This window comes from Falco peregrinus, chromosome 1 (assembly GCF_023634155.1).
Source record: "Falco peregrinus isolate bFalPer1 chromosome 1, bFalPer1.pri, whole genome shotgun sequence".
NCBI classification, from domain to species: Eukaryota; Metazoa; Chordata; class Aves; order Falconiformes; family Falconidae; genus Falco; species Falco peregrinus.
In genome coordinates this window covers 15945325-15972600 of record NC_073721.1, presented here as the reverse complement: position 1 = coordinate 15972600, position 27276 = coordinate 15945325, and the positions used below count along the sequence as shown (strand labels likewise).

The window sequence follows — 27276 nt, the reverse complement described above, 5'->3', positions numbered from 1 at the left end:
GTCATCGTGCTTGTTCTGTCCTTTTTAAGACTCTTCATCGTCTGTCATCGAGCTTTAAACTGGAAATACAGAAGCATAGCTGATGGTAAACATGTTTTTCTGATGAGCTAAATCAATAGCATCCACTCAAACTGGCACAGATATGCTAATAAGCATGGGTTGCTGCAGATTTTGCAGATTTTATGTATAGTTTTAAAGCTTTTTATGTGACTAATGCATATGTATTTTCTTATTGAAAAGAATCAGGTACGTTAACACTGGAAACATTTTGAAAATGACTGGCTTTCTTTGGGGATGTGTAAGTATGGAAATATAGGAGAGGGTGGAAAGAGTAATTTTGTTCTCTGCGACTGGTACATTGTCAGATGTAAATGCTTCGACCCTGCTCACTGGAAAAGAAAATCTGCTGGTCTCTCTTCACAATGAAGAGCCACTAGTGTGAAAATTTTCACACTATGTTGTACTGTATGCCATGAACTTGATATAGGGAGAAACACACTTGATTAACACTTTGCAGTGTTTATGTATTCAGTAAAAATTTGCCCATCTTCTCACTTCTCTGCCTTCCTGCTTCCATTTGCTGCTCTTTGGTATTGCATGCAATTTCAGTGCAGTCTTAATGTCATGTAACACCTCTCTTTCTTCGATGTAAAGGTAATGTTTTTCAGTACAGTTCATAGAAGAGATTTGAGACCTTAAATAGTGACTTGGCCTCTTTCTTCATTTACATGCTTTGAAGTGAGCCATTTATCTGAGAGGCAGGCGTTTTAGGTGCAGGAAGGTAACATTAGGGAAAGTGGCTCCTCTCTAGAGCCACATGTGGCTTTTGAATGGTCCCTGAGTGGCTGATGTGCCAGAACTTGTAAGCACATGATACTGTAGGCATGATGGCTGCTGAGAAACTGGAATTACCAACTCTGAATTGCAGACCTCGCCAGGTCTCTCTGACACACTCCTTCCTAACAGTGGTGTGGAAATCTTGGGAAGCGTAATCTTTGCCTACTAAAAACCTCCTCTAAAATTTCTGTTCCTCTTATCTCTCCCAGATGCACTGACTGATTTCTTAGTGCTTTGGTAAGATGTGAAGAGAGCTGGTATGGCAGCTAATGTGGTTGTGCTGTCAGCGTGGAGGTGTGACTGCCTGTCCTAGCTCTGTGGACAAAAAGGTTCTTCCTGCTTTTAAGTACATTAGCTTTGGAGGGGTCCAGATGGTTTGCAACCACTTATTCCATGAATTTGAGCTGGGCAGTGCAGGCAGAATTTCAGCAATATTCTGTTAAGGCTACATTTTCCTTCCCACTCAATCCCACTGTGCCCCTGCGTAGTCTCACTGGGTTTGGAGCTCCAGAACAAGAGGATAGGAGGACCCATAGAATTTAGTCAGCTATGTTGTCTTCTGCTGGTATTTCTGACATGGTTTTGAAAAATTTCAGCTCAGTTCTGCAGAAATGTCTGCAGTTATTGTGTACATTACAGAATAAACTATAGGAATCACAACGATAAGCAAGCAGGGGGTTGCTGCCCAGATCCTCTCCTTCTGTCAGTGCCACAAGCCAGTGGGATTTGGGAGTAGATCTTTGCTGTGCAAGAGAGTGAGGGGAGATGAGGGACTGATGCCACATCATAGAAGGACTGCGTTCCTGCCTGAAGATGGAAACAGCATTTTTGTCCCCACTTTCAGTACATGGGGATTATAGGCAGAGAGGGAATGCAGACACCCAGCTAACACAGGCAAATGCTCCTAATGAAGTGGAGGAATGTTTCCATTTTGTGTTTCAATTAATTTTCAATCATGTCCAGGCAAAATGAAGAAAGCCCACAAAGGACCCAACAGTGAAAATGCAACTGATGACAATCTAAGAAATTGGAAAATCCAATTCAGTTTTTGTCACCAGTTAATGCTGAAACAGTTTCATTTGAAAGAGAAATAAAACAGAGCTCTGGCTTATCACTCAAATTGCTTTTGCATTATTTCAGCTGATTTTAAAGCCACATAAAAGGGGAGGGAGTGCAGGGGACACTATCTCTGTTTACTGTACAGAAACTCTTAGTTCTCTTAATGTGTTTAAATAAGCAATTACACTGCAGGGAAGGAATATAATGGTTTAATGCAAGATGTCTTAGAGCTCCTGCAGTCTTTGTCTCTTGTAAGGGGATGAATCGATGTTTTCTTCACAGGTGGCATTCAGTCAGCCAAAACCTGCTAATTGTTTGCTGTCATGGTTATCTTGTGCTTACATGCCATTCACTGGACAGCCATCATAAAATATTAAACGTCAATGCGGAATAGTTCAAGGGTGTTTTTGGGAGGAAAGGGTGGTGTGTTTAGAGTGAGAAAGCAGTCAAGAAAGGGAAGACAGTCTGAAAAACAACAGCCTTCAGTTTGTGTTACTGTTTTGAGATACGGAAGAGTCTAAGATGAGAAATTCCTGTCTGGTAAAGTATAGTCATGAATTGTTTCTCAATAATAGCACAAAAGCTACAATTATAATCAGAGCCCTTTTATGCTGCATTCTGCATGAGGTAAGGATGTGGTCCTTCAACCTTTTCACCATCTAAACAGTAAGAAACTGGTGAGCAAAATATGCAGTCAAGGAGACCAGAACGACTGTGATGATTCTGTGTGTGTCTCTAAATATTCCCATTTATTGATTTATCTTTTGCATAGAAGATACAAATTTGGAAGGCCTGTTAGGATGGAGGTAGCAATAATATTGGCAAAAAGGGGAAGTTGGAGAGGAAGTAGGGAGAAAACCTGTTTGTGGAACAGCTAGGCGTCAGGAGGAGGGAACGGTTGACCAGCAGCTGGGAAGGTCTCAGGGTTAAGTGTGAAGTGACCACCATGGCACTGTTGCTATGCTGGTGATTTGGCAGGCTGAAGGGCAGTTCTCTGTCCTCCAAAGGGCTGAGGGTTTTGCTATGGGCCTTTGAAGGGATTCTGTAAGGTCGAGGGGCTCACTAGATATTTTTATTTTTCCTCTCCATCTTTTATACAGCTTGTAGGCATATGCTTGCTCCTGCTTACTCAGCAGACCTTGACCTGATCTCCAGAGCCCCTGGGGAAGATCCATCCTCTCTGTCACCAGTGAGGATGGAAATGGAGGATGGAAACTTTCCCTGCATTGTCACTGCTGTAGCTTTCGTATGATGTCTTACATTATCCCTACTTGAATTACGTTCTTGCTATAAACTGAAAAGCAAGCTGTTTCACAAGCTGTGATCGGTAAAACAGTAGCTATTAAGAGAATGAAAGTAAGTTATTTCTTAAAGTAATGACGCTTTCTTCTTTACTATAAGTAAATTAGAATTGACTAATGGTATCCTTGTTGTTTGTATTTCCGTGCAAGCCTTTTTTCAGGCCTCTCTAGGAGCTGTACAGACTGCTTGGTACATAAAACCATACTTGAGCTATGCTGTGGAGTTTCCCAAATAGTCTTTGCAACTTTCAGAAGAACAGTGTGATATGGGGAACTGAATCTGTGCAGCTTAATGATTTTTCTTAACCTGCGCTATCTTCCCATTCTTCTACTCTCAAATAATTCATTTTCTAGAGTTCCATATGTATGTCTACATGTAGTGGGGCAGATGGCTATATGTTCGGTCTGAGTTGGCTGATGAAAACTAGTTGTAGTGTGGAAGTTCTGCAGCCATTTTAGTACAGTGCTGTGTCTGGAACTGATGTAACTTTTAAGTTAACTTTCTATTTCAGCATAATTTCTACTAATGGCTTCAAACCTTACCTTTGGCAAAATGTTTTTGTAAAGGAGCCTGACAAGCCAAGGTGGTGTGCTTTTTCTCCAGGCGGAGATCACTCTAGCTGTGCAGAGCTCTTAATTGAATTGCTCAAATAAAAAATATTTGCCAATGACACTGCGTAGTGAATGATGTGGCAACTGTTACTTACAGTGCCAATAGTTTAAATCTCACTTGCTGAGTGCTTGTACTGCTGAACTTGAGTTGCTTGCCTCTATTGTACAAAAATAAGCATGAGTAACAGCCGAAATAACTTACAAGGAACAAACCACACGACAACCTAGCTGAAAAATAAGAGATGGGAATGTGTAATTACCTATTAATCTACACAGAATAAATAACATTACTGATACATGAAGTACAAGAAATAATAAAAATTCTACAGTGTTTTTCACACATATGGGAATATACATCATGGTTGAAAATAGAAGACCTAGTTTAAGTTGCTTTTCGTAGCAGGTTGCAAACACTGGTTTATTTTTAAAGGACTTTCCAGCAAAGTTATGGTAAAGGTACTCCAAGTGACAGAAATGAAAATCCTAGTAAATTACACAGCTCTTCCAGAATAGCATTTCTGGTTGCTGTGTGTTCTGCTTCCATTAATAGTAAAGGTCAGTTCTTTGAAAAACTCCTTAGCAGTTTTGGGCTTTTGGTGCTGGTTTTTTTTCGGTGGTGTTTTTTTTGGTGGTTTTTTTTTTTTTTTTTTTTCTTTTTTGTGTGTGTGCTAGGTTTCCCAAAGCCACTTCCAGTGTCCTCATATGATACTCATATTCAGTCTAGTTCATCAATATGGAACATTACCATCCTAAGTTTCTTACAATGTCAAAATAAATACTTCCTTTCTCACAGTTTCTGAATCCAGATAACCATGGCAAAATATGGTTGATAAATTATTAGCCCCACTCTTAGTATGCTGCACAATTGACTTTGTGTATGTCACAACAGCACAAAACCACAGGCTATACACTGGTACCATCTCAGCAGGATTTTTTATGTGGGTAAATGTTCTGAGCCAAATTCATCTTTTGGGGAATTTTTAGCAGGAAAATTGTTGTAAACTGAGGTATAGAGATACCAAACTTCAGTTTTTCAGGATCCTTTCACTGTTGCCAACCTGCAGTTAGCCCACTCTTTCTGTCCGATGCCTTTATGATTGCAGCTTCTGAGATGGGTACAGCACCTGTCTGAGCTCCAGCTGGCATCAGGTATTGGTGCTAATACCTGAAGCATTTCAGCCTTTTCCAGGATCTGCAAAGCATACTTAAGTCATCTGAAATTCATAAATTCATAGCACACAGAGCTAGGAAGAATCATGGTGATTAAACTGTTCCTCAGCGTGAGGCAGAGAATTTCACTCTGATTTCTGTAACCAGCTCCATAATTTATAGTTTGACAGAAGTATGTTTTTTAGAAAGGTGTCTGATTTTGCTTTAAAAATTCTCAAAGCATGTATTGTACTTTTTAATCATTCTTTTCCACTAAATAATTCCCTTAAGTGTCAATTTGGTGTGGTTTTTCTGGCATTAGTGTAATTTTTTATGATGTGCTTTTGCATGCTGTTTAATGAGGCTGACTTGATATTTATTGAAGTAATTGTGGGATATATAACACTTGTGAATGCTGGTTCCATGAGGTAAATTTTTGTAGGTCTGGATAAAGTGCCAAGTGTTGTCTTGATGCCAAATAAGGCATGGTACTTCATGGAAAACAATGCCCGTGTTGTGGCTGAAAGGGTAACTATTTCCTTTCATGAAATAAGTAGAAATAAGAACAAAAGCAAGCTCTTTGGTTTTGATTTTTTTTTTTCAGCTGTGGAATTGCTGGCATTGTACCAAAAGCAGTAGAAATTATTTTAGTGAAGAAAGCATTAAAACTACTATAAAGCCATTGTTTTTCTGAAAAGTTACCAAGAGAGTGTGTAGGAGGGAGAATTCTGATGAATGTGCAAAATTTATTTTTTTCATCAAATTTTGAAATGCGTTTTGTATCAGCTTTCTCAGGTAAGTGCTGCTGTCGGTATGCGCAACACATCTGTGAGTTTTGGAGAATCCTTTGTAACACTCGCACTACATTTTTAGTCTTTACATTTCTAAACTATCCTTAAGAAAAGCCTGGTAAGAAGGCATCAGGTTTGCTTTTGGGATTCAGGCCACATATACAGTAATCATGTGGAAAAACTGATCCCAGCAGCAGTTTTATCTTTAGTCTTTCCATTTCAGTCCAACCTTAGTAACTGCCTCCATTTTTCCCCACCCGCACTTTTTTTTTGGTCTTTTTTCTTAAAAAGAGTCCTGGCCTAAAGAAGACAAGAGTGAAAGGAGAGATCAGATGATGAATTTCTGCTAAAATGCAAAGTAATGCTCAGAAATACATTTTTTTGTGTCTCAGTTTCTGATAGTCATAGAATGGTTTGGGTTGGAAGGGATGTGAAAGATCACCTGGCTCCAAACCCCCTGCCATGGGCAGGGACACCTTCCACTAGAGCAGGTTGCTCAGAGCCCCATCCAGCCTGGCCTTGAACACTGCCAGGGATGGGGCACCCCCAGCTTCTCTGGGCAACCTGTTTCAGTGCCTTACCACCATCAGGGTAAATAATTTCTGCCTTGTATCTAATCACAGTTCCAGCTTGTTAAAACTTTACACAAATTAAAGTTTGAGCAATCTGTAATCACTAAAGAAAATTTAAACTCTAGGAGATGACCACTACATTCTGTTTTAGCTTGTACATCTGTTATTCCTATGTGCCTTCACAGGGCTATTGGGCAGAAAAAGTATTTCACTGTAGTCCAACAGTAAGGATAGCCACCCTTCTATCCTTGTTGCTCACTGTGAATTGGAATGAACACATTTTCCTCTAGAAAAGCATTTGCTGACTTTGATTTTTTTAAAATTTTTTTTCCTTTGCCAAAGTAGTTATATATGGAGTGAGTTTCTGTTTTCAGGAATTATTCTGGGTTTTCATTGGTTGTGTTGGGTTTTTTGTGGGGCTTTTATGTTTAGATGAGCTACCTGCCCATCTTCTAGGAGGATAAAATATAAAGTATTGTTAATGGAGCCTTTGCATTTTTCCTTGGCTCTGTGTGAAGGTGTTCATATATAATTAAAAGAATGCATAGGGTGAATATGTATTTTAACTGCAGCCTATCTAAACTGTTGAGCAGCATGAGACATGTTAACTATGGATGGGATTTTATTTTTAAACAGCTTCCTTGGTAATTTTCAGTTTAATTGTTTCTACCTGATTGCAACACAGCTCTTTAGAGAGGTTTGTTTTTTTTTTTTTCTTCCAACAGATGTGGTCAGGAGTGACATGACCCCCAAGTTACTTTCATGAGGTGAATACTATTCATATTCTATAGATAACCCTGCTCCTAAAAATAGAATAGACTTATTTTCAAAAGAATGCAAGTGTTCCTCTACCAATGAAAACAATTGTTTAAAAACAATGTCATGTGTCATTTTAAACATTAAAGTTGGTTTTTTTTCTTGTTCTTGTAGACTTCTAGACATTCCTTGTTTCTCAACAGCCCATGTTTCTTAACAGTGAATTGCAGGGTACAGAAAGTGATGCCTGAAAGAATTTTTTTTTTTAATTTTCAAATGTAAATGAAGCAAAAGGGTATTCACAATATTAGTATTATTAACTTCTGTATAGAAAAACAACTTCCCAGATTTACAGTCCTTCACTGACTACAGATAGTAAAGACTAGATGTCTGTGTGTCAATATCAAAATCAGAAAGAGCGAACAGAAGGAAATCTAACTTATTTGGTAGAAATCAGATCCGAAATCCACTTAACCAAATAAACTGCTCATTCATTTCATTAAAGTATGTGATGAATTTTATACAAGTCAATGCTTCAAGGTCTTGTAGTTGGCTTCTTACAGTTTGCCCTGCCAGAGTAAACCCCAGGTCTCTGCTCAGCTTGTTAACTATAGGGCAACAGGGGTTGATGCACAGGGATGCGAATTCACCAACTGTCGGTATTTACAAAGTTCTATGTTCTGAGACAGAGGTTAATCTGGTTCAGATGAAGGATCTATACTGTCTTTAGGGACTTCAGGTAGGTCTCTGTTCATTGGTCTCATTTCCCAGACTACTGGTAGAATTAAGGAAAAGTTCTTGGGAATTTGTGATCAGCTCCTGTAGGTGAAGATGACTCAGCGCTGCCACCAGTTGTGAAGCAAGAACCATTGCTCCTTAAAGATAGGTTTGAATAGTAAATGGATCATGACTCTTCTGAGGTGTCTGGAGTCTTAGCTGAAGTGCTGATGTAAGCCTTCATTGACATCTGCTTCCCTGCAGACCAGAGAACCTTATATTCTTTTTCAGACTGTTTGGTTTAGACGTGTAGAATTATTGGTTTGCTGATAAGAGTATCTTACTGTGTTTTAGTGTAATGATTTTTTCAGTTTCCTATTTATTGTATGCAAGAGAAAAATCAATCTTTTAGTTTTAATTAACTTTTTTGCAGCAGAAGGTAAGAGTATCATCTGGAGAACAGCACTTAAGACAGCAGGGGTATAACTTAAGAGCTGAGTAGAGCTCATGCATTATTTGACTGGACATGTAAGGAGTGGGGACTGATGGTATGTTTCCTTAACCTGTAGCTGTTTTTAATTTGTGGTTTTGATTTATATTCTTTTTTCACTTGCTCCAGCGAGCATCACCTCTATGCCAGCATCTGTTTATCTTGCTGAAAGTCCTGATTTTCCAAATCCTACACATTTGCAGAGAAGGTATTATACCATTAGCGACATTTTGACTTTTGGATGCAACACCTAAATGGAGCTCAAAGCTGTGCCGGTCCTTCACTGAACATTGATAGGAGACGTTGTCTCTTGATCAGACTTTTTCATGCTGCCTTTACATTATATTCAAAACCTTGTTTGACTCTGTCTTTCCCACTTATACCCTACCCTAATCTGTAGAAATTGCTTACTCTAGTTTCAAACCCTGTAAAGTATATTTTATTCTTGTTCGTATTACTTCTCCCGGATTTCCTTCTTCTGATGCTTTTTTCCTTACTTTGATTTTGACTAGTACTTCTTCCCACTCCTTTAAATGACTGTGTTTTCCCTATCCAGGTGTAGCTTTTCTTGCCACCTTAATACCAACATTATAAAATAATGGGTCAGTCTTAAGTGGGGGGGGGGAAAGTAACGCATTCCTTTTTCATACCAGTCCTCTGCTAACCTTGACTGTGCTCTGAGAAGTCTTCCTTTTCCTTCTCCTTTACTTCTGTTATCTTCTCTTGGCTTGGCTTTTCATACTGCAGAGTTCTAAAATCTGTCGCTTTCTGTTCACTTCTACTCATGTAAAGTTGGCTTATGCCATGAATTTCTCTTGGCGAGGTTTGTTGTAAGCTCATTCCCTTTTCTGTCAGCTCTGACTATGTTTTTTCCCCCAGACTTGCCGGGTGTTTGGCATGTGCTTTTGCCATGTTGCTCTTTTCATCTCTGTCTTTCTGCATGAATTTAATAGTCTGTATCCTGATTTCTAAGACTCTTGCCCAGCTCAGTTACTGCCTTCATACCATTCTCTTCAGCTGATGCAACATCTTTAAATCTACTTTTCACATCTCCTAAGATTTTAGCAGAGGTCTCCTGCATAGCTTCTAGCTGATTAGGGTTTGCTTTCCCCTCCCCCCGCCTCTTAATCTTGCCTGGCTATGCTTCAGAACAGGGCCCTCATCTTTACAGAACACATTCAGGCAAGTAGAAGTGTATGACAAACTTGGTGTAATTTTTCACTGTCATCTTTCTGTGGAAAATTGGGCATTGGAAAGCAAATGAAAATTCTTGGTTTGTCTCTTGTGGGAAGTATGCTCATTTATCCTTTGGTAATTTGTTTGCAGCTGAAGAAATAAACTTGGGTCCCTTGGTTTTGATAATTCCCTGCTAGACTTACAATGAAATTTCATCCCTGGAAATGCAGCAGTTGCAAATAACTTCATTGCTAGTCCCTTTAATGTAAAAAGTAAAGTCTTTCCATTAATTTCCCCTTGAATTAATTAGTAAATTCTTTTCTGTCCTTTAGAATGTCTTTTTACAATGGTCCATTTGTCTATGTGTTGGGTTTTTTTTTTTTTCTATATAATGGTTCTGGATTCCTCAGCAGAACTCTGATAGTAATGAACAACTTTTCATTCATAACTCTTTGTAGGAATGGTGCAGGCATTTGGTCTTAAACAGTGAAGAAATGTTGTGCTGTAATTTGTCCAAGTAGCTGATGTTCTCTCTGGTCTGTTGACATATTGCAAAAATTGTCCCTGCAAGGAAGAACCGTAATGCAGGAGGTCTTGCATCGCTTTTATTCTTTATGTTACTCCCTGGATAAAATCAATACTGAAGAAGTCCATTTACCTTAATCTTCTAATAGCCTAATGTCCTTCAGCACAGCTGCTGCTGTTGTGTGTGGGTTGTTTTTTTTTTTTTTTTGTACTTCAGCCTTCCTTGCTGTTACTGCCTCTCCAAAAGGGAGTAGAGAATGTATGTGCACCTTGTCTGTTTCTTAGTATTGCTGTTGATTGTAAGATCTTGGAACAGGTCTGTTATTATTTTGCAGAAATACTTGCAAAATTGTTACTGGCCACCTTTTGCTCCTGAGGTCAGGCTTGCAAAGCTCTTAGCCATTTCTTTTGTCTGCATGAAATCTTTTGTGGGATGTCTTGAAAGGCTCGGTGTGGGGTCGCTGTCCCCATTCCTCTCAACCTACTCAGATCCTTCATGTGATCAGCAGCTGTGGAAGCTTTCAGATGAACTGTTAAACAGAGATTAATTCTGTTAATTAGAATTGCTACTGGGACTCCAAATAAAAAGTAGTTTTCAAGAAAAAGGAGGAAATGACCTTGTGAGGTGTTGGTTGTCCCATCAGCTGAAGACATCCTTGTTCACTAACAGACTGTTAACTAATTTGCTCATATAAGGATGGGCTTCCTAATGCTCAACACTGTCAACAGAAGAACAGTTAAAGATGGAGTACACCTACCTACTCAGAATGGGATTCCTGACATAATAAAGCAGTGTGTCTGGAGGGTACGTACCCTGTGTCAGTAGAGGCTGAATGAGATAATCTGATAGGTCACTTGGGCTGTGTCTGCATGACGCAGTACAACATCATGCAGATGTATCAGAAATCTCTGTGCAAGTCATCACTGAAACAACGCAGCTGGAAAGTAGATTGTACTAAACTTGGGGTTTGTGTGATGTACTTGGGCTGTTTCTTGGGTTAGCTTGTGTACGTCTTGATTTCTTATTTTCATCATGAGGTATGAACTGTGTATAATGAGTCCCTTTTCAACCAGACATCTGTGTAGCTCTAATTAAAACCCTTTAAATAATATGTTCCAAGTTACAGTAAAACTCCTGTACTTAGTCTAAATAAGATGTTGCAAGACTTTTTATATAGTGAAAAACTTACACACCTGCAAAGCTGCTTAAAGTTTTAAAATTGAGCTAATATGTATGTTCAAATAAAAATTTATACACTTGTGATACATATTTTTGTCTGTTCATAAAGGTGTATATATGACTATTGTGTTTATTTATGTATTTCCTTAATATTTTCTCTATTAACAGATTGTAAGAGGCTTTAAAATTAATTTTTACCTTATCAGTATGACACTGACATTAGTTAGCAGCATGAGATTTTCTTATATTTTGGTTGTGTTTACTTTGTTGGTGAATCTGTCTGCTCTTATGCAACATCGGCATTCTGTCTTTGAATAATCCAGGAAAAACCTTTTTCTGAAAGCATCCACATTTTCTGTTGAAATACATTTTAAAATAAGAACGCATTTGATTTGTTGAGAGAACTCCTAATTCCACAATCTCTCCCGGAGAACAGTTAATTTTGTCTATAAAATATTATGTTGTTACATAAATACAGAGGAAACAAAGATATAAATAAACTTTGTAGATACTCTCTAATATTTTTTTAATAATTCTAATACTTCTTTATAAGAGGAAATACCCGCTGTTTTTACAAAAGACTTAAAAAGACAATTGCTGAAGAAATAAAAAAATGTATTTAATGAGCAAGCATGAATGATGAATTGTTATTCTTGGAGAGATGTAATTAAATAATGTATGAACTGGTTATTCTGAACAGCTGACAGCAGATAACTCTTTCTAGGTTTTCAGTCGCTATTTTTTGTTTTACTGAATAAAATGCATGAGTGACCTAAATCTAATAAATTTATGCTTGTGTTAAAGGCTAAACAGAAATAAGTAACCATATAAAGTCATTATAATAAATCTTCAAAATACACAAGAAAAAGTTCTCATTTTCTGAAGCCTGAGCAGCCTAAATGTGTACCTTGTACTACTAAGAAGTCTGTGTGAATGCTATGATGTTGTTGAGATTTTCTTTGTAAAATCTATTGAATTGGAAACATTTCATTTCAATAAGCTATTAAGCAATTTTCTCATAACTAACACACAAACCTCTTTTTCCCAACATCTGTACCTGCAGTATGTTAAGAAAGGGAATACATGCTTTTGTGATCACCCATACCTTTGTAGGCTGTATATTTTCTTGCACGGTGAATGTTACAAGTGCAAACTGCTTTGAGATTGAAATTGGGAGTGGGGTTTACTGCTTCTATTTGTGGCTCCTTTGAGCAGCCAGTTGCCTAGGAGATCACTGGCAAAACCCCAGCAACTACTTGCACCACGTTATCCTATAAAGTAAGCGCTGCAACAGATCTAGTGACAATCATTAGACACTTCCTGAGAAAACACCCTGGAGGCTTTAGAAGGTTTTATATTTCCACCACCTGTTTCATTGTCACATCTGCTCTTCAGCAAACAGAAAGGGAAATGTTTATGCTTGCTATATAAATATAATATTTGTTTCTTTCCCCAATATAACCAATCAATGACTACTAAAAAAACATTTCTTTTCCTGCCTCATGTAATCCTTCTTTGTGTCAGAGATAATTAGCAGCCATCTAATAAGATTAGCTAACTTCTGTGATTAGTGAGCTCAAACCCTGTCCTTTTCCTTTTGCAGGTAAGTGAATGTGGCACTGAGCATCCCTATCTACATTATATCACTTTCTTTGGCTGTCATTTCTGATGCCAGTTTATGGATGAAAACAATAAAGGCAATAGAGGAATAATGACATGCAGGTACTGTTGATGCTGTTGGATTATATTCTGAGGAAGATGGTAAGTGGGATGTTTTCCATCTTCGCATACATCATGATAACATTTTTACCAATTTGCTGCTGACATCTAGCAGCAGCCTGTTGTGCTCTTGGAAACCAGCTCTGTGTGGTGTTGCTGAAAAGAGGATAAAATGGGAGATGCTTTGTTGTATTGGTGGATACTAGTTTTCTGCAAACTTGTATTCCTGGGTTGCAGGGTTTTTGGATGTGCTTCTCTCTGAAAGGTTATGAGCGTTTTCCTTTGGATTTGGATGTTTCAGCTTGGAAAATGGATACCTGGATTTGAAGAGGTGTTCCAGGGTGGTGTAATTAACCATAGATCATCAAACTAGAAGGAGAGATACAAAACACAAAATGCATATCATGTACCCTGCTTAAAATGATGAGAGTTTTCAGCTGAGCATCTATCAAGTAAATATTCTTAGACCTATCAGAGGCTTTGTAATTAAATCTAATTTAAACAAGATAATTGCATTACTTTTTATAAATTGGAAATTAGTCAGTCAGGTCTTACAGGTTCTTAACTGTGCTCCAGGAGATGCACAATGTGAGGGAGATTTTTGGTGGAATGGAAATATGCTACTGTGACCTAATGTTTAAAGGAAAAATAAAAGGATGAGCTTGTTCATCTCAGTGTTAAGGCAGATGGAGTTCCAAGTGAGCTCAGTATTATGCTGAATTTTCAAAGAAGGCAAAAATGTATTTTGCTTTCAACAGCAGCACCTATTCATAGTCTGACATACAAATGCCTTTGAGGTCGTCTACGGAAATCCTTATAAACAAGGGCTGTTACCGTTTTAGATGCCACGTTTTACATTAAGTACCTCTAGAAGCATTAGTATTGAGTAAATGCCTTTAAAAGGTAATGTTCCCTTTAGTCCTTGCTTTGTTCACAGGTGTTCTAAGGTGTTTCAAAATACTTTAAAAGGGACAAATTACTTCTCTAGGGATACAAATTCCTAGCTCCTCATTGCCTTTCACACTTGCAGAGGACCCAAAAGCCAGTCCACCCACTACTGTGATGCTCACTCAGCAGTCTAGTGGCAATGACAAATTAGGAGTTTTCCTGGTATATTGAGAAGGTTAAAAGAAACTCCTGTAATGTTGATACACTAGTGTCTATCATGACATTACGTAGCCTTAACAGGCACATACCCATAGTTCTGTGAATTGAGATTTATCCCTTAAATAAGAATGTTGATGATGGGAAAAGTCACCGAGATTTGCTGCATGGAACTACTAGTTAATCCAGTGTAATATGTTTTCTAAATACTTCATTCTGGGAGAGGCAAAATTGTTTCCTACCCTTAGAGCATAAAGCCCCATGAAATCTTGGGATTTCTCTTTGTCAGTGAATTTCATCACTTGTAACATCTTCTGTAACATATAGCAAAGTAGCTGAAAACCTTGTTTAAAACATTAGTTAAAACTACTCACATAACCATTTCCCAGAGTCTTTATGGGAGATAAAATACCAGAATAACAAATATAATATGCAATAGTTTATAAGCTAGTTTTAATATACAATAGTTTATAAAGAAAAAAAAGCACTAAATACCTGGCTTCGTTGTCCCTGAATGCCTCACTGCAGTTGTCATGGGATAACTATCTATTCATAAACCTTTTGTTTTATAGAATTATTTTTTTCTTGCCATTTGTATACATATGTATATATGTGTGAAGATAGTCACATAATACAGGTTTTTTTTCTGTATAAATGAGGGTTTTAAGTCATCCTCTGGGATATACATGAAATAATATTTATAGTTCCAGAATATTTAATCTTATCTACATCTGTTGAATAGGTGGTTTACCTTACATTGTAGGTTATGGTATTTGCTATTATGATCTCTCCTTGTTTAAAACTAGTATGATTCACAGAATGCTATAAAATGCCTGGGATTTTGGGTTTAGTATTGCTTACAGGCACAGGTGATTTCTGTGACAGGGTTAGGAGAACAGTAAAGATTTGGAGACTGTAACATAGACTGACTGTGACTGTAAAAAAAAAAGGGGGGGGGGGGTAAGCATTTTTTCACTTTTGTAAAGTTTCCTTGATTTTTTTCTGAAGTTTGGATTGCTCTCATCTAATATTGTGAGGGGAGTGTGTGGAAGGGAAGAGAAAAAAGAACAAGAGCCCCCAACATAGCTAGGGGCAATTATTCTCCTGTCTTCTCCTATGAAATGTCAAAGAAAGCTGTTTTGCTGTCATTTGACATGTACATCAGGCCAAGGGGAGAGTTTGTAATGAAACCCGGGCTACGAGGCTATTGAATGTGTTGGGATCATCCAGCTGGAAACACTGGGTGGAACGAGACAATTTGAGAGTGAGTTTGAGAGGAAAACTAGCTGGCTTGCTCAACAGAAACAAGTCTGAGGTAGTACTGAAAGGGAGAGATGGAAAAGATGGTGGAGACTGTAGTGAGAACCAGCCTGACTGAGCATCTTTGTTACTCAGGTACCATCACCTCTGCCCATCCACCAAAGCTGATACAGCTGTTTTACAAGCTACAGAGAGTTGTACCTTGGGCTCATTTCAGTAACTTAGATTGGTGAGCATCACTGGTTCACCTGTCAAGCTGTCACATTTGAAATCTAAGTTGTCACAATGTCTTAAATGCACCCTGCTTTTCTTATTAGGATATTGCAAAATGGTAAATCACTTGAACAGATCTTTATACTGGCCTGTCCTGACTTTCAGTGAATCTCCAGGGGTGGGTAAACTACTGGCTTTGTTCTCTAGAAGAAAACTTCCAACTCCCTCAGGAAACTCTTCCCTCTCTCTCCCCAACAGCAAGCATAATTAGCTGTGCTCATCATCTACACAACTAAATCAAGAACTTATATAATCACATAGATTAATGAAGATGGGAGAATTGTGTGAATGCCTTAGCTCTTCTAGGCTGGATTTCCTTTAGGCTGAATGGCTAAGTCATATTCTCCTGCAGCTTGTGATGATGACTGTCTGACATGATGTAAGGATTTAGTTTCTCTGTATTAATTTTGCAAATCTCCTATAAACACTGGGACGGAAATATTAAAAAATAATAGCAAGCTTAAGATTTATTGGCATTTTTGTCAGATAACCTCCACAACATGCAGGTAGTACTAAAACTGCAAGGACATCCTCCCAAAGGAGGCCTGGAATGGCTTTATATAACTTCAGCGTCACAATTTTCCCTTCTCTTGTCTTCCATTCTGTAGTCAAAGGTCTTTGGGGAATCTGTAATTGCCAGGAGGTGTGGGTTACATACAGGTCAGTAAAACCTCAGTTTTCCGAAGTAGCGGAGTTATTAATATGGATAAATTAAAACTTCTTCTTTTGAACTGCAGTGCAACAGGTACGCTGTAACAAGTTAAAGTTGATAAATACATTGAATATTTTCTTGACCTATTTATTGGTTACCTCTAGGACAGTGCTCATGATTCTTGGAAATAAGCCTTCTGATAATCTGCTCTGGTCCTGGTAACTTAGTATACACCTTTGCCCTTATGACATTATATATAAATGCACTTGAAATGTATCTGTTTAGTATGTTTGATTATGTATTTAGTACCACTATAGATTTGAAATGAGTCTGTATTCATCCTCTTTGGCTTATTTTATACTTGTGAAAAGTATTTATTAGCTTAGCTTTAATATTTAGTAATTAACTTGTGCTAATAGATACTGCTATTTGCATTAAGAATTTATTTTTGAAACTCTACCTGCTCTTTATTTATGTCCATGTTCTCTTCTTATGGATGCTAAGTGTTATTTGTGAGTGATTGATAACTGTATATTAGATACCCTTTAACTATTTTGCATCTGAAATTACCAATTTATTCAGAAGTCTGTTTTTTAAGTATACTTACCTGATAACATGCATAAACACACAGACTCTGCAGCTTTTGGTAGAATGAAATCCTGAGAAGTTGTCATCATTGAAAGTGCAGAAAAAGGGGTAATATCATCCTGATTTGTAGTTGGGTTGTTTTGGTTGGTTGTTGTGTGTCCCCAGAAAAAATCCACTTTGGCCATTTATATCGTGTGCTCTATCAACTCCATAGGTAGTTTCCAGTGAAAGTGGAAAAGTTTTTTGGTGGTGGCTTTGTTGCTGAATGTCAACACTGCCTGCCTCAGGAGTGGAAACCTCACTGAGGTCACCTGTTTCCTACCTGAGATTTTTGGTGTCATAGCTTGTGAATTACTGAGGACTGATGGTCATGCACGTCCCGTGAGGCTATGTTGAGATTGTGTGTGATTCATAATTTTTCTCTTTTGCTATTTTTAATTTGGAGTTCCAGAACAAATTTTGCAGACTGAGAAAGACCCCACAGAGGCTGATCTTAGAAAGATCAGTGAATAAATGGGTAGTTATAATTTCATCTTAATGAAAACTAACACCCAATCTTCTCCAGGTGAAAATGCCTGGTTAGGTATTTCGAATATGTTCCATTTAGCTAAATTTCACTGTAATCTTGTGTTTTAAAGTGTGTCTGTAGTTAGTTCATGATTCTTTTCCACTGTATCCATGGATTTTCCTTATACAAAGTTACCATGATCTAGGATAAGATCATAGCTGCTATGTACCCTTGCTATTTCATTAGAGGGATGCCCATACTAAAAATGATATCCTCTTTTTGGTAGGATAAAAGCAGGAGGTAGCCAATTCAGTGTTTTTTCCAGTAAACTTCTAGCCTCCAGTAAAAATACTGGCAAATCCTTGTTTGTGAATCACGTGGGTGTTTGCTGAAGTTGTTGAGGTGAGAAATCTTAGCTATAAACTTATCATAATGATGGTATGACTTGTATATTCTCAGAAACTTGTGTGTCTATATTCTGCTTATTTGAGTGATAATTATAAAAGTAGAGAAGTAGATGCAAAAGTATTTTGGGTTTTTTTGAGATAGGACTATTTTTGTCTGTTGTGTTTCTCTGATGGCAATTAGGACAGAAGTTGCAAAACTCTTCCTGTCTCTCCCTTTTAGCCCTGTGAGACTGGGGAGCAGATAAGGTGAAGCGCTGTGCTATGTAGGTTGGGGATCCAGATGAAGTTCAGGGAAGGCTCGGAAAACACATAACCTGATATTTGTCACTGAGGCTTATTTATGTTTTACCCCTCACTCATGAGGAACGGTGTTAATTGGTTCCCTGGTGGGGAAATGGGACTGAAAATGCATTTCATGGCAGAAGGATTATTCCTTGATCTTTCCTTTTAGCAGGGACAGCAGTGCATTATCTGCACTTCTGCTCCTTCATGCTGACTTGTTCTTGGCTAAAGCTCTGTCCCAAGGTGCACGCTCAGGATGTTCCCTGGTGGATCCCCAGTGGAGAAGAGGACCCACCAGGGCAGCACAGCAGGCACTCACTTGAAGAACTTTAGAAAATCCTGTAAATCAATATTGAATGTGTGAAGAACATTCAGATCCAGTACTGGAGACAACTATGACTCCAATTCTTAGTTTTTGTGGAATGTTGCCTCACCTTTAACCTTTTAATTTACGCAGTCCTTGTCTTGCTACCATATCACACAATCTTAATTACTTTGTGATTTTTAACTTGGTGTAAAACACTGGCAATGGATTAATTTTAATTTGCATGATTACAGGCTGCAGCTGGTTTTGTTTGTCTTTTTGCTGCAGTTTCTCAGTGATATACTTCTATCTTTTCTGACTGTGAGAAGAATTTAGTTCTATAATGATGGCATAGTATTTTCTACTGTGTTGAAATAAAAGTATAGAGATTTTGAAATGAAACGTGTTTGCATTTAGCTACATGTCGATAGAAAATGACCTGTACGGCTAACAGAATTTTATATTTATTATACACTGTGCTAATCTTGTTTGTAATCAATTGGAGGAGGCATATTCATACAGATGTCTTATTTTTAGTATTGCAGTGCTTTGTATGTGTTATTGTAATCACAGTAAAAGATTTTAGCTTAGCTTAGCTGGAAAAACGTAAGTTCAAGGAATTGTTCCTGTAAGTTATTTTTTTTTTTCACGACAGCACCGTTTCTTCACTGTTGCTAGAAGCAAGTGTAACAAAACATGGAGATTGATAAACACAAAGAGCATTGTGTAACTTCTCCTACTGACTTCTTATTGAGAGTAAGACCTCTGCAAGATGATGCTGGAAACATGCCTGTTTATGGCTGTTCTTTTGGGCTAGTAGAGTTAAGCTCCTGGTCAGACATGGGGGGAAAACTCCAAGAAGCCTTAGGGTATGTAGACTATTGCGATGATGATGTTGTTACTACTGAAGTTGCAATGGGGAAGATGTACAGTGAGGTTTGGAGGGATGTCATACAGGACGGAAGTTGAAGCTAGAAGGAACATTGTGTTTTCTGAATCACTCCCCTTAGCTGTGGTAATGAGTTATAAATACTGTAAAAGGTTCATTCTCAATAAGGTGCAAATGCAGTAAATGTGAAAATAAGTTACCTTTGCAGAGAAGGTACAGTGCAGTGAATCTGCACTGAAGGGATGCATTATTATGAATGCTGAGGCTTAAATCCCCCTCCCCAAAGAATACTGTTGGGATTTCCACAGTGTTGAGAAGTTGGATTTGTGGTTTTCATCATAAATTGCACAGCTTCCCTCTCATGGAGAGAAGGCCACTGTACTTTTAAACTTGACATGGAAAAATATCTAAGCTTATGAACCAAGTGGGCAGCAGTTCCCAGCAGAAAGTGAGAAGGAAGGCAACAGTAAAAGGACCATCTATTACCATTACAAAATCTGAGGTTGGGCACCTGATGTTGGAAAATGGGTAAGACTGGTTTTCTTAAGGCTAGTAAGGATTCTTATCTTCAACCTGTCGTCTTTTTCTGCTAAGTACAACATAACAGCTGTATGTAATGCTAGTTAAATTGCAACACATTTTTTATAAATACTGTTAACTGTCATTTGAAATTTCAAGTGATGGAGAGTTCACTACATGTTTTGGTAAATTGTTCTGTTAATGAGATACCTTCACTGTTACAGTTTTGCCAGGCACGTGTGCTCTGAATTGTGATGTCAACAAAGTGTATCATGAATTGAAATTACACAATGGCTTTTGATTGTTTTCTGTGGTTTATTACTCTGGAAACAAAAGTAACGTGCGTTGTTGGAAAGGTTGCTCCTGAGGGAAAAAAGAATAAGGGGAAAATCAAATGTTCACCACTACAAAGGTATTATCTTACTCAAATACCTGCTTTTCCTTAACTACTCAGCTAATTGCATCCCTGTGTTTTTTAACATCCTGAAGAAGGTATTTTTGTTGTCAGAGGCTGGCTTTATTTGTTTAGGAAACTGGTTCTCAGGGGCTTCATGTCCCCTGTATAAGTATGTATCCACAAGGAGCTTTTCTCACCTCTTAAAAATAGGCCTCTATTTCAGAAAGCAAAATTCCACCCTCAGCAATTCCTGTGTGCTCCATTTGGTGTTCAGAAATGTATTTGAAAATGTAAGATAGAAATGGCATATGCAGTTTGCCTTCAAAAAAGTGTGGATTCAAAATGGGTAGAGACAGAAGTTCTTGCTACCCATCTGCAATGAGTCTCCTGACGGTACCTGCAATGGCAGGGACGAACAACACTCGTGGATCCCCCTTTTCTTCACCTCAGCCTCCCTCCTTAGCTCCCAGCTCCTGGTGGCGCATTTCCTCCTCTCACCTCCACTCCCCTGAGGTGCTGCCAGAACCAGCCGGAACCGGCTGGAACCGGCCGTGCCCCACCTGAGGCACCGCCAGCCTCTCCTCAGCCCCGCTGCCATCCCTGGGCACAGGCACCCCGTGCACCTGGAAAAGGAGTCAGATCTCTTTCTACACGACCACCCCCGACTCTGACTGAGCGAAGCCTGTTAGATTGATATTTATTTTTTTTTTTTTAATTCTGACCCTGTGCGCGGTGTGGCATGGGTGAGAGCCACACCTGGAGCGGGGCCGCCCGGGCACAGCACCTCTATTTTGCAGCGGCTGCCTGCAGGATCACAGCATACAGCAGGTAGAAGCCAGACCAAAATCTGATGTCTTGATTTTGTTTGTAACAGCAACATGGTAGCAGCCGAGTGTCACATATCTGTGTGTTCTTGGTCACTGTGCTTCTGTGTTATACACGGGCAGTTACCGGAGTTGTTCTATGGGTTGTGCTTAGCTCAGGTGATGTCATTGCGCTTTGCCTGAGGGCACCGGGGTGGGGGGAGATTTGGGAGGGCAAGCTTGGTGAAGTCAGTGGATCAAAGACAACTTTATGGAAGTTGAGAATCTGTCCCAGGAGTTTGTTCTTCCCGTTGATATTGCGTGAAAATACATTTTACATGTATCTGCAGGAGAAAAACTTCCTTCTAAACCAAACTTTGGCAATATACATCAGATCTCTCTCACATATGCACACAGAGAGTAAGAAAACCCCAGGGCTGCTTTCATGGCAGTGAGTACTAATTTCCCATTTTTCAAATGTTGACTTCAGGGTGTTGCACTGAACACGCTAACCTGTTCAGCTGCCTCCCTTTCTCACCTCTACCGTTGTGTAACAGGAGTCTGCCGTGTATGGTTAGCCTGCTCGTTGTTGGCAGAAGGGAAGATGGACAAGCTTATTTGCGGTGGAACTGCAAAACTAAATACAGCCTGGGCTTTGCCAATTGTAATTTCTACCATTCAGGTGGCTGAGTGGGACATCCCCTTCCTGATCTTAAGGGACATGTAAAATACACAGAACCTTTTGCATTTCTTATTCATTTTCACTGCTAAGGATGCCAGCACATGTTGCTTTGTGCAACCTGGCTTTGAGCTGTTCTTATCTGCACCTCTCAGCAAAAACAACCAGTCCAACAGGGCAAGTTATTTGGGTCGGGATGATCTACTCTTAAAATTTGCTAGCAGATCAATGTCCTTTATTTAGCCTATAGAACATAACTCCATGTAATTCCTGGGCCAAGTGGCTTAGGGAAAGCACCTTAATTATTGCAGCCAAATAAACTGGAAAAGAATCAACAAAGGAACATTTCTAAAAGCATATATATATGGTCAGTCTGGCTTATTTAATCAAGGGGGTGAAATGTTTCAATGCTTACTTCCCTTTGAAAGTAGAAATTGTTTGGATATAACCTTAATCGAGCCAATTACGTGCAAACATTTTAGACTATACATTAGAATCCAGTTCAGCTTAATGTTCCCTTTTCCTACAGTGTCCTGGAGTTGTGAGATGGGATGAGTCACATTTTTCATTTAAGTCAGGGCATTTTAGTAGAGGACTTGTGCCTTATCTGTAGTTTTATATGAAAGCAGTTGTTTCTATATATACATTTGCTTTGTGTTTTACTGTGATCTGGTTTAGAGCTTTTTGTCTTCACTGTACATTCCGCACTACCCTCAACCAGTTTTTGCAGTGTATAAATGCTGGACTCTGATGTCTTTGTGCCAACTGCAACTGTGTGACTCTAGTTCTTAGGCAGTGAGGCTTAGTCTGTACGACTTCGAGGTGTTGCTCTTGATCTATTAAACCTTTGGCAAGATTTCAACTTTCTCTTTTGTCTTGTAGCCCTGTGTATTTCTGAGCCCCGAGGTATTTCGTACCTCACTTAAAGCACTCTCTTAGAATAAAAAATGGAGACTGTTATGTTTATAGTTGTTTCTTGTAACTTTTTAGTGATGAGTTCTATATGCAATAGCTATGCTGTAATTCTAAAAGTCATTAACTCTCTGCAGACTATCCTGTAGTTCATTACTCCTGCATGATGTTGAGAGGGAGGTTTCTTAATATTTTATTTGTAAGTATCCAGTTTAAAAAGAAAAGGATTTTGAAAAATATCATCAGAGATCTATAAAACTGAATAATGTAATTATAGAATGATTCTTCCGTGATGAATAGAGGCAAGAAGAAAATAGCTAAATTATTATAATGCCGGTTTTCCATGGTACTGCTTTGAAAATGCAATCATTGTAATACCTCTTACTTGTATCAGCCTTCAACTACATGCTGTACATCCTGATTGCAAGCTATGTATTGTAGTGACTTCACTCACCACAAAAATGTAACAACTGTTGTTATTCTGTGTGGCACTGAACATGTTATTCCAAAACAAGAAGGGAAGAAGAATGTTATACTCTAATGAAACTGCAGTAAATATATATAAAAATAAGTTGGAATTTCCCAAAATGGAATTTATCTGGGTTACTGAAACAGGCATTCAGGTATCATGGGGTCTGTAATGATCACAAATGGTTAGGACCTTGACTTTTGTTTAATTTATACCTGTGGCAGGATAAATTAAATGTGCTAACTTCACGCTGGAGAATTGATGCAGCACCAACTTGCTCTGTTTTCTTGATCATCAAGGTGTTCATCTAAGCCACATTAAGGTACCAACCCAGCAGAGCCCTGTTCAGGGAGGCAGGATCACAACACATAGTAGTATGGTTTTGAGCATATTAGATGAATCGTTGTTTTTGGCTTTCAAATGCTGCTCTGTTTCTAAATCTTCAGACACTTTATTCCCAATTCATTCATTCTGAGTGAAGATGGTTTCGCGTTCCTGAACAAACAGGTCACCCAGAAATAACTTTTAATGGTAAAAACCCCAAACCCAGAGCCACCATGTGACCTGTTGTAAGGTAGAGAAACTGAGGTCATTCTCTCTGACCTTACCATGAGTCACTCCTGCTTAACATTTTGATTGTGCTGTGGCTATTGTATTTGTATTTCTGACAAATAAAGCTTGACAAGCAATAAACCCTTATGTATAGTAGTGAGTCACAGGTGAAGCACGTGGTACTTTCAATATGTCTGAAACACCTTCAGGTAACTGCAGTCTTGGAAACACAGATTTAAAGAAACTTTTGTGATTATATTTTCGATGGCCAGTGTTACGTTATTATTGAACGTATTGTGATAAAATCTCCTGAAGTTGAGTTTTCAGGGCTGTAATGTTGGCTAACATGCTTTGTAGCAGGGATAGAATGTACTCAGCATGTTAAGTAAAACATCAACCGAGATGAGTATCTGTGCAGTACTTAATAGCTATTAGAGACCAGTTCAGTATCCGGAGAGTATATGCAGTATTTATGAAAAAGCACATATGCAAAATTTGTCCAGTAATGCAACGGAGGAACTGGTTGTCAGTGCTGACTTTAGACATGTAAAAGCCCATGTTTATAAGATCATTGCAGGAGCATATACCCATTAGTGGCAAACTGTACAAAAAAGAAATAAAACCTGAAAATATTGAGGCAGTACAAACATGTGAGGTTGAAAGCCTAAGCTGATTAGAGATTCAGATAAACTGACTTTAGTTATCAAGTAAAAGAAAAAACAGTTTTATTGTACTGTGTTCCTGCTGGTCTTTAGAGAATGTGTGAAGTGGCATCTTCATACTATTTTAGGAATTTTAGAGCTATTATACTAACACTTTATACAGGAAAAAACTAAAGGAAATATGTTATAGTGGGAGTTTAGAAGGTTTCTTTCTTTCTTCCTCCAATCAGTAGGATTTGGTTCTGGAGCAAGAGGTTCTGCTGATATTTTTGCTGCTCTCCAGTTGCTCCAAACTAGTGCCTTACAGAAGTCAGTTATTCAGCTCACACAATATATTTTTGGGAAGGATCATGTTCTAATATACACATATTGTTATAGATTTAAAAATTCTACTCTGCAGTGCACTGATGCCAAAGCCCTTGGCAGCTGCTTAGATCCTTCCTTGTTGTGTGTGTGTGTACACACCCTTGATGCACAGGCAGCGGATTGTAATGGGAGTCAGCAAAGAGCCTTTTGTTCACTGAAAAACTAGACTAGCTAATCATTTGACTCATCCCTTAGAGAACTATAGCTGAAAGAAAAATAGTATTTGTTCTATTCTTTCACTTCAGATATCCTTTGTCAGATTTCACTAGCATAATGCCATTGTTATATTAATAAATACCATTAGTCAGCTTTCAAGAAGTGCAAATTTTTCTGTTATCCCTCTGGCATTTTACAGAGGGGTGCTCAAGGCTACTAAGAGCTCTGGTCTACCAACACCTGAAAAAGATGCTTCTTTCTGTCTCCTATATAATTTCTAGTACAGACTTATGGCAGTATTGTACGGACCAGCACAATAATCATAGAAGCAATTTTCTTAAGTACCTGAAGTGTTAATGTATACAGATAATATTTTAGGGAGAAAAAAAATACCATTGGAAAAAAATACCTTACAAGGTAAATTGAATTATAAACATCTGAAATCTTTAGGTATACAGGAGATCTTTGCAGACATCTAAAACAGGCATTGCCTGAAATGGAGTAGGAATGGAGAGAGACTAAGGCAGCTGGTAGTGTATGTGAGAAATGATTGTGAATGCCATGTTCCACATTCTGATATCACCTTAACATCATGCTATTTTTTGTAGTGATTACTATGTAGATTGTTTCCTATCCTGAAGATTTTTGTGCAGAAAATATACGAATAGAAAAATTGCAGTAGATATGTTAACACTCATACTTATCCATCCTGATTTATCATAATCTTCATCATTGCTAGATATGAATGTGGCTAGTTCTGAGTTTAAACTTGGGCCTATTCATATCTCGATTTAAAAAAACCCAAACAAACCACAAACCAAAGCTTTGGCTATGACTAAGATCTGCTCAGTTAAAACAAATCCCATAGGCTAAGTAAGCATCACTTTCAGAATTGTTGAGATGGAGAATGCATGTTGTGCAGGATTTGTTATGGGTTGAATGGATTTATTTTCCAGCAGTAATTAATTTAAAACATAACTAGGTATCCTAAAAACACAGCCTTTTTTTTTTTTTTCAGCACATCTGAAACATGGAAATTATTTCTTTTGTAATATTCTTTATTTTGACTTTTTTTTTTTCTCAGTAGTCCTAACAGAACAATATATACTTGAATGTTAGCATAAGAAGATGTCATGGTTTAACCCCAGTCAGCAACTAAGCCCCACACAGCTGCTCACTCACTCACCCACCCCCACACCCCCACACACACCCCCGAGTGGGATGAGGGAGAGAATCAGAAGAGTAAAAGTGAGAAAACTCAACGAGATAAAGACAGTTTAATAAGTAAAGCAAAAGCCATGCACGAGGCAAAGGAAAACAAGGAATTCATTCACCACTGGCCATGGGCAGGCAGGTGCTCAGCCATCCCCAGGGAAGCAGGGCTCCATTGTGCGTAATGGTTACTTGGGAAGACAAATGCCGTCGCTCTGAATGTTCTCCCCTTCCTCCTCCTTCCCCCAACTTGATATCTGAGCATGACATCGTATGATATGGGATATTCTTTGGGTCAGCTGTGCTGGCCGTGTCCCCTCCCAACTTCTTGTGCACCCCCAGCCTCCTTGCTGGCAGGGCAGTGTGAGCAGCAGAAAAGGCCTTGGCTCTGAGCAAGTGCTGCTCAGCAACAACTAAAACATCAGTGTTATCAACACTGTTCCCAGTACAAATCCAAAATGTAGCCCAGACTAGCTACTCTGAGGAAAATTAACTCTATTCCAGCCCAAACCAACACAGAAGAATTCAGGGGCACAGAAAAGGATGTAGAAAATAATATTTTGTGAAAATATCATCACATTTAGGGGAACAGCTTTGTACTACAGCCATCATTCCTTTCCTGAAGGTAAAATTCTGAGGTGAAATCCTACCCAAATCTATTCCCAAGACAGCATTTCAGCCTTTGGCTTCCAAAACATCCAGAGCTTACATTTTCAGCTCTGCAAAAGTGAGAACATAATCTTTCTCCTTTTATAAGCATGGCAGTAGAGCCCCTTTTGCATGCTAGGTTCTCAGAGGTGTCTGATGCATCTCACTGATATATTTTGCTGCCCATATGGGTCCATCCTGGCTCAGCTGGGCTGTCTTCCTTTTTCTCTGGCAAATGATACTGACTGTAGACTCTCTCTTCATTGCACCCTGCCATCCTAGTCCAAGTCACATGCTAGTTTATGTCTGTGTATCTCACAGAGTGCTTTCTTTTCTCTAAATCTCACCAATGCTAGTAATTATTCAGTTAAGTTTAGATAAGGTATAAAATTCAGTTGGTTTTTCACTCCTAATAATTCCCCATTCATGCAGAGGCTTGCTTTGGTTCTCTGCTGCTCTTGGCTGATCTAGTACATATGATAAGGATCTCTTTGAAGCTCAATTGTGTGGATGTAAGTTACCATGCCTTTCAAATAGCTTTAAATCCTTTAGCTGCATGGTACTATACTGCTGAATATATTCTGTTCATTGTCACTAGGCTTCCTAAAACACTTATAGAGGAGCCCATACTCACCTGTGCTAGCACATAGAGGTACAAAGGCCATCACAGAACTGGGAGCAAGGGAGAGATTCTTCCTGCAGCTGGCAAAGTAGTCTGTACTGTTTGTCGTGTCCATCACCACTGGCAGC

The 27276-nt window shown here is 38.7% G+C and overlaps 1 protein-coding gene across 3 annotated transcripts in view; it reads left to right on the top strand.

The window, feature by feature from the left end:
• The window catches only part of ANK3 (ankyrin 3), a 374109-nt gene that overhangs the window by 88151 nt on the left and 258682 nt on the right, over positions 1-27276 (top strand). The window contains exon 1 of one of the 3 annotated variants that reach the window (XM_055793692.1): positions 12813-12926. The exons of the other annotated variants lie outside the window; for them this stretch is intronic. Coding sequence (XP_055649667.1) covers positions 12882-12926 — 45 coding nt within the window. The 5' untranslated portion in view covers positions 12813-12881. Of the gene's footprint in view, positions 1-12812; positions 12927-27276 lie in introns of those variants that run through there. 3 annotated transcript variants of the gene reach the window in all.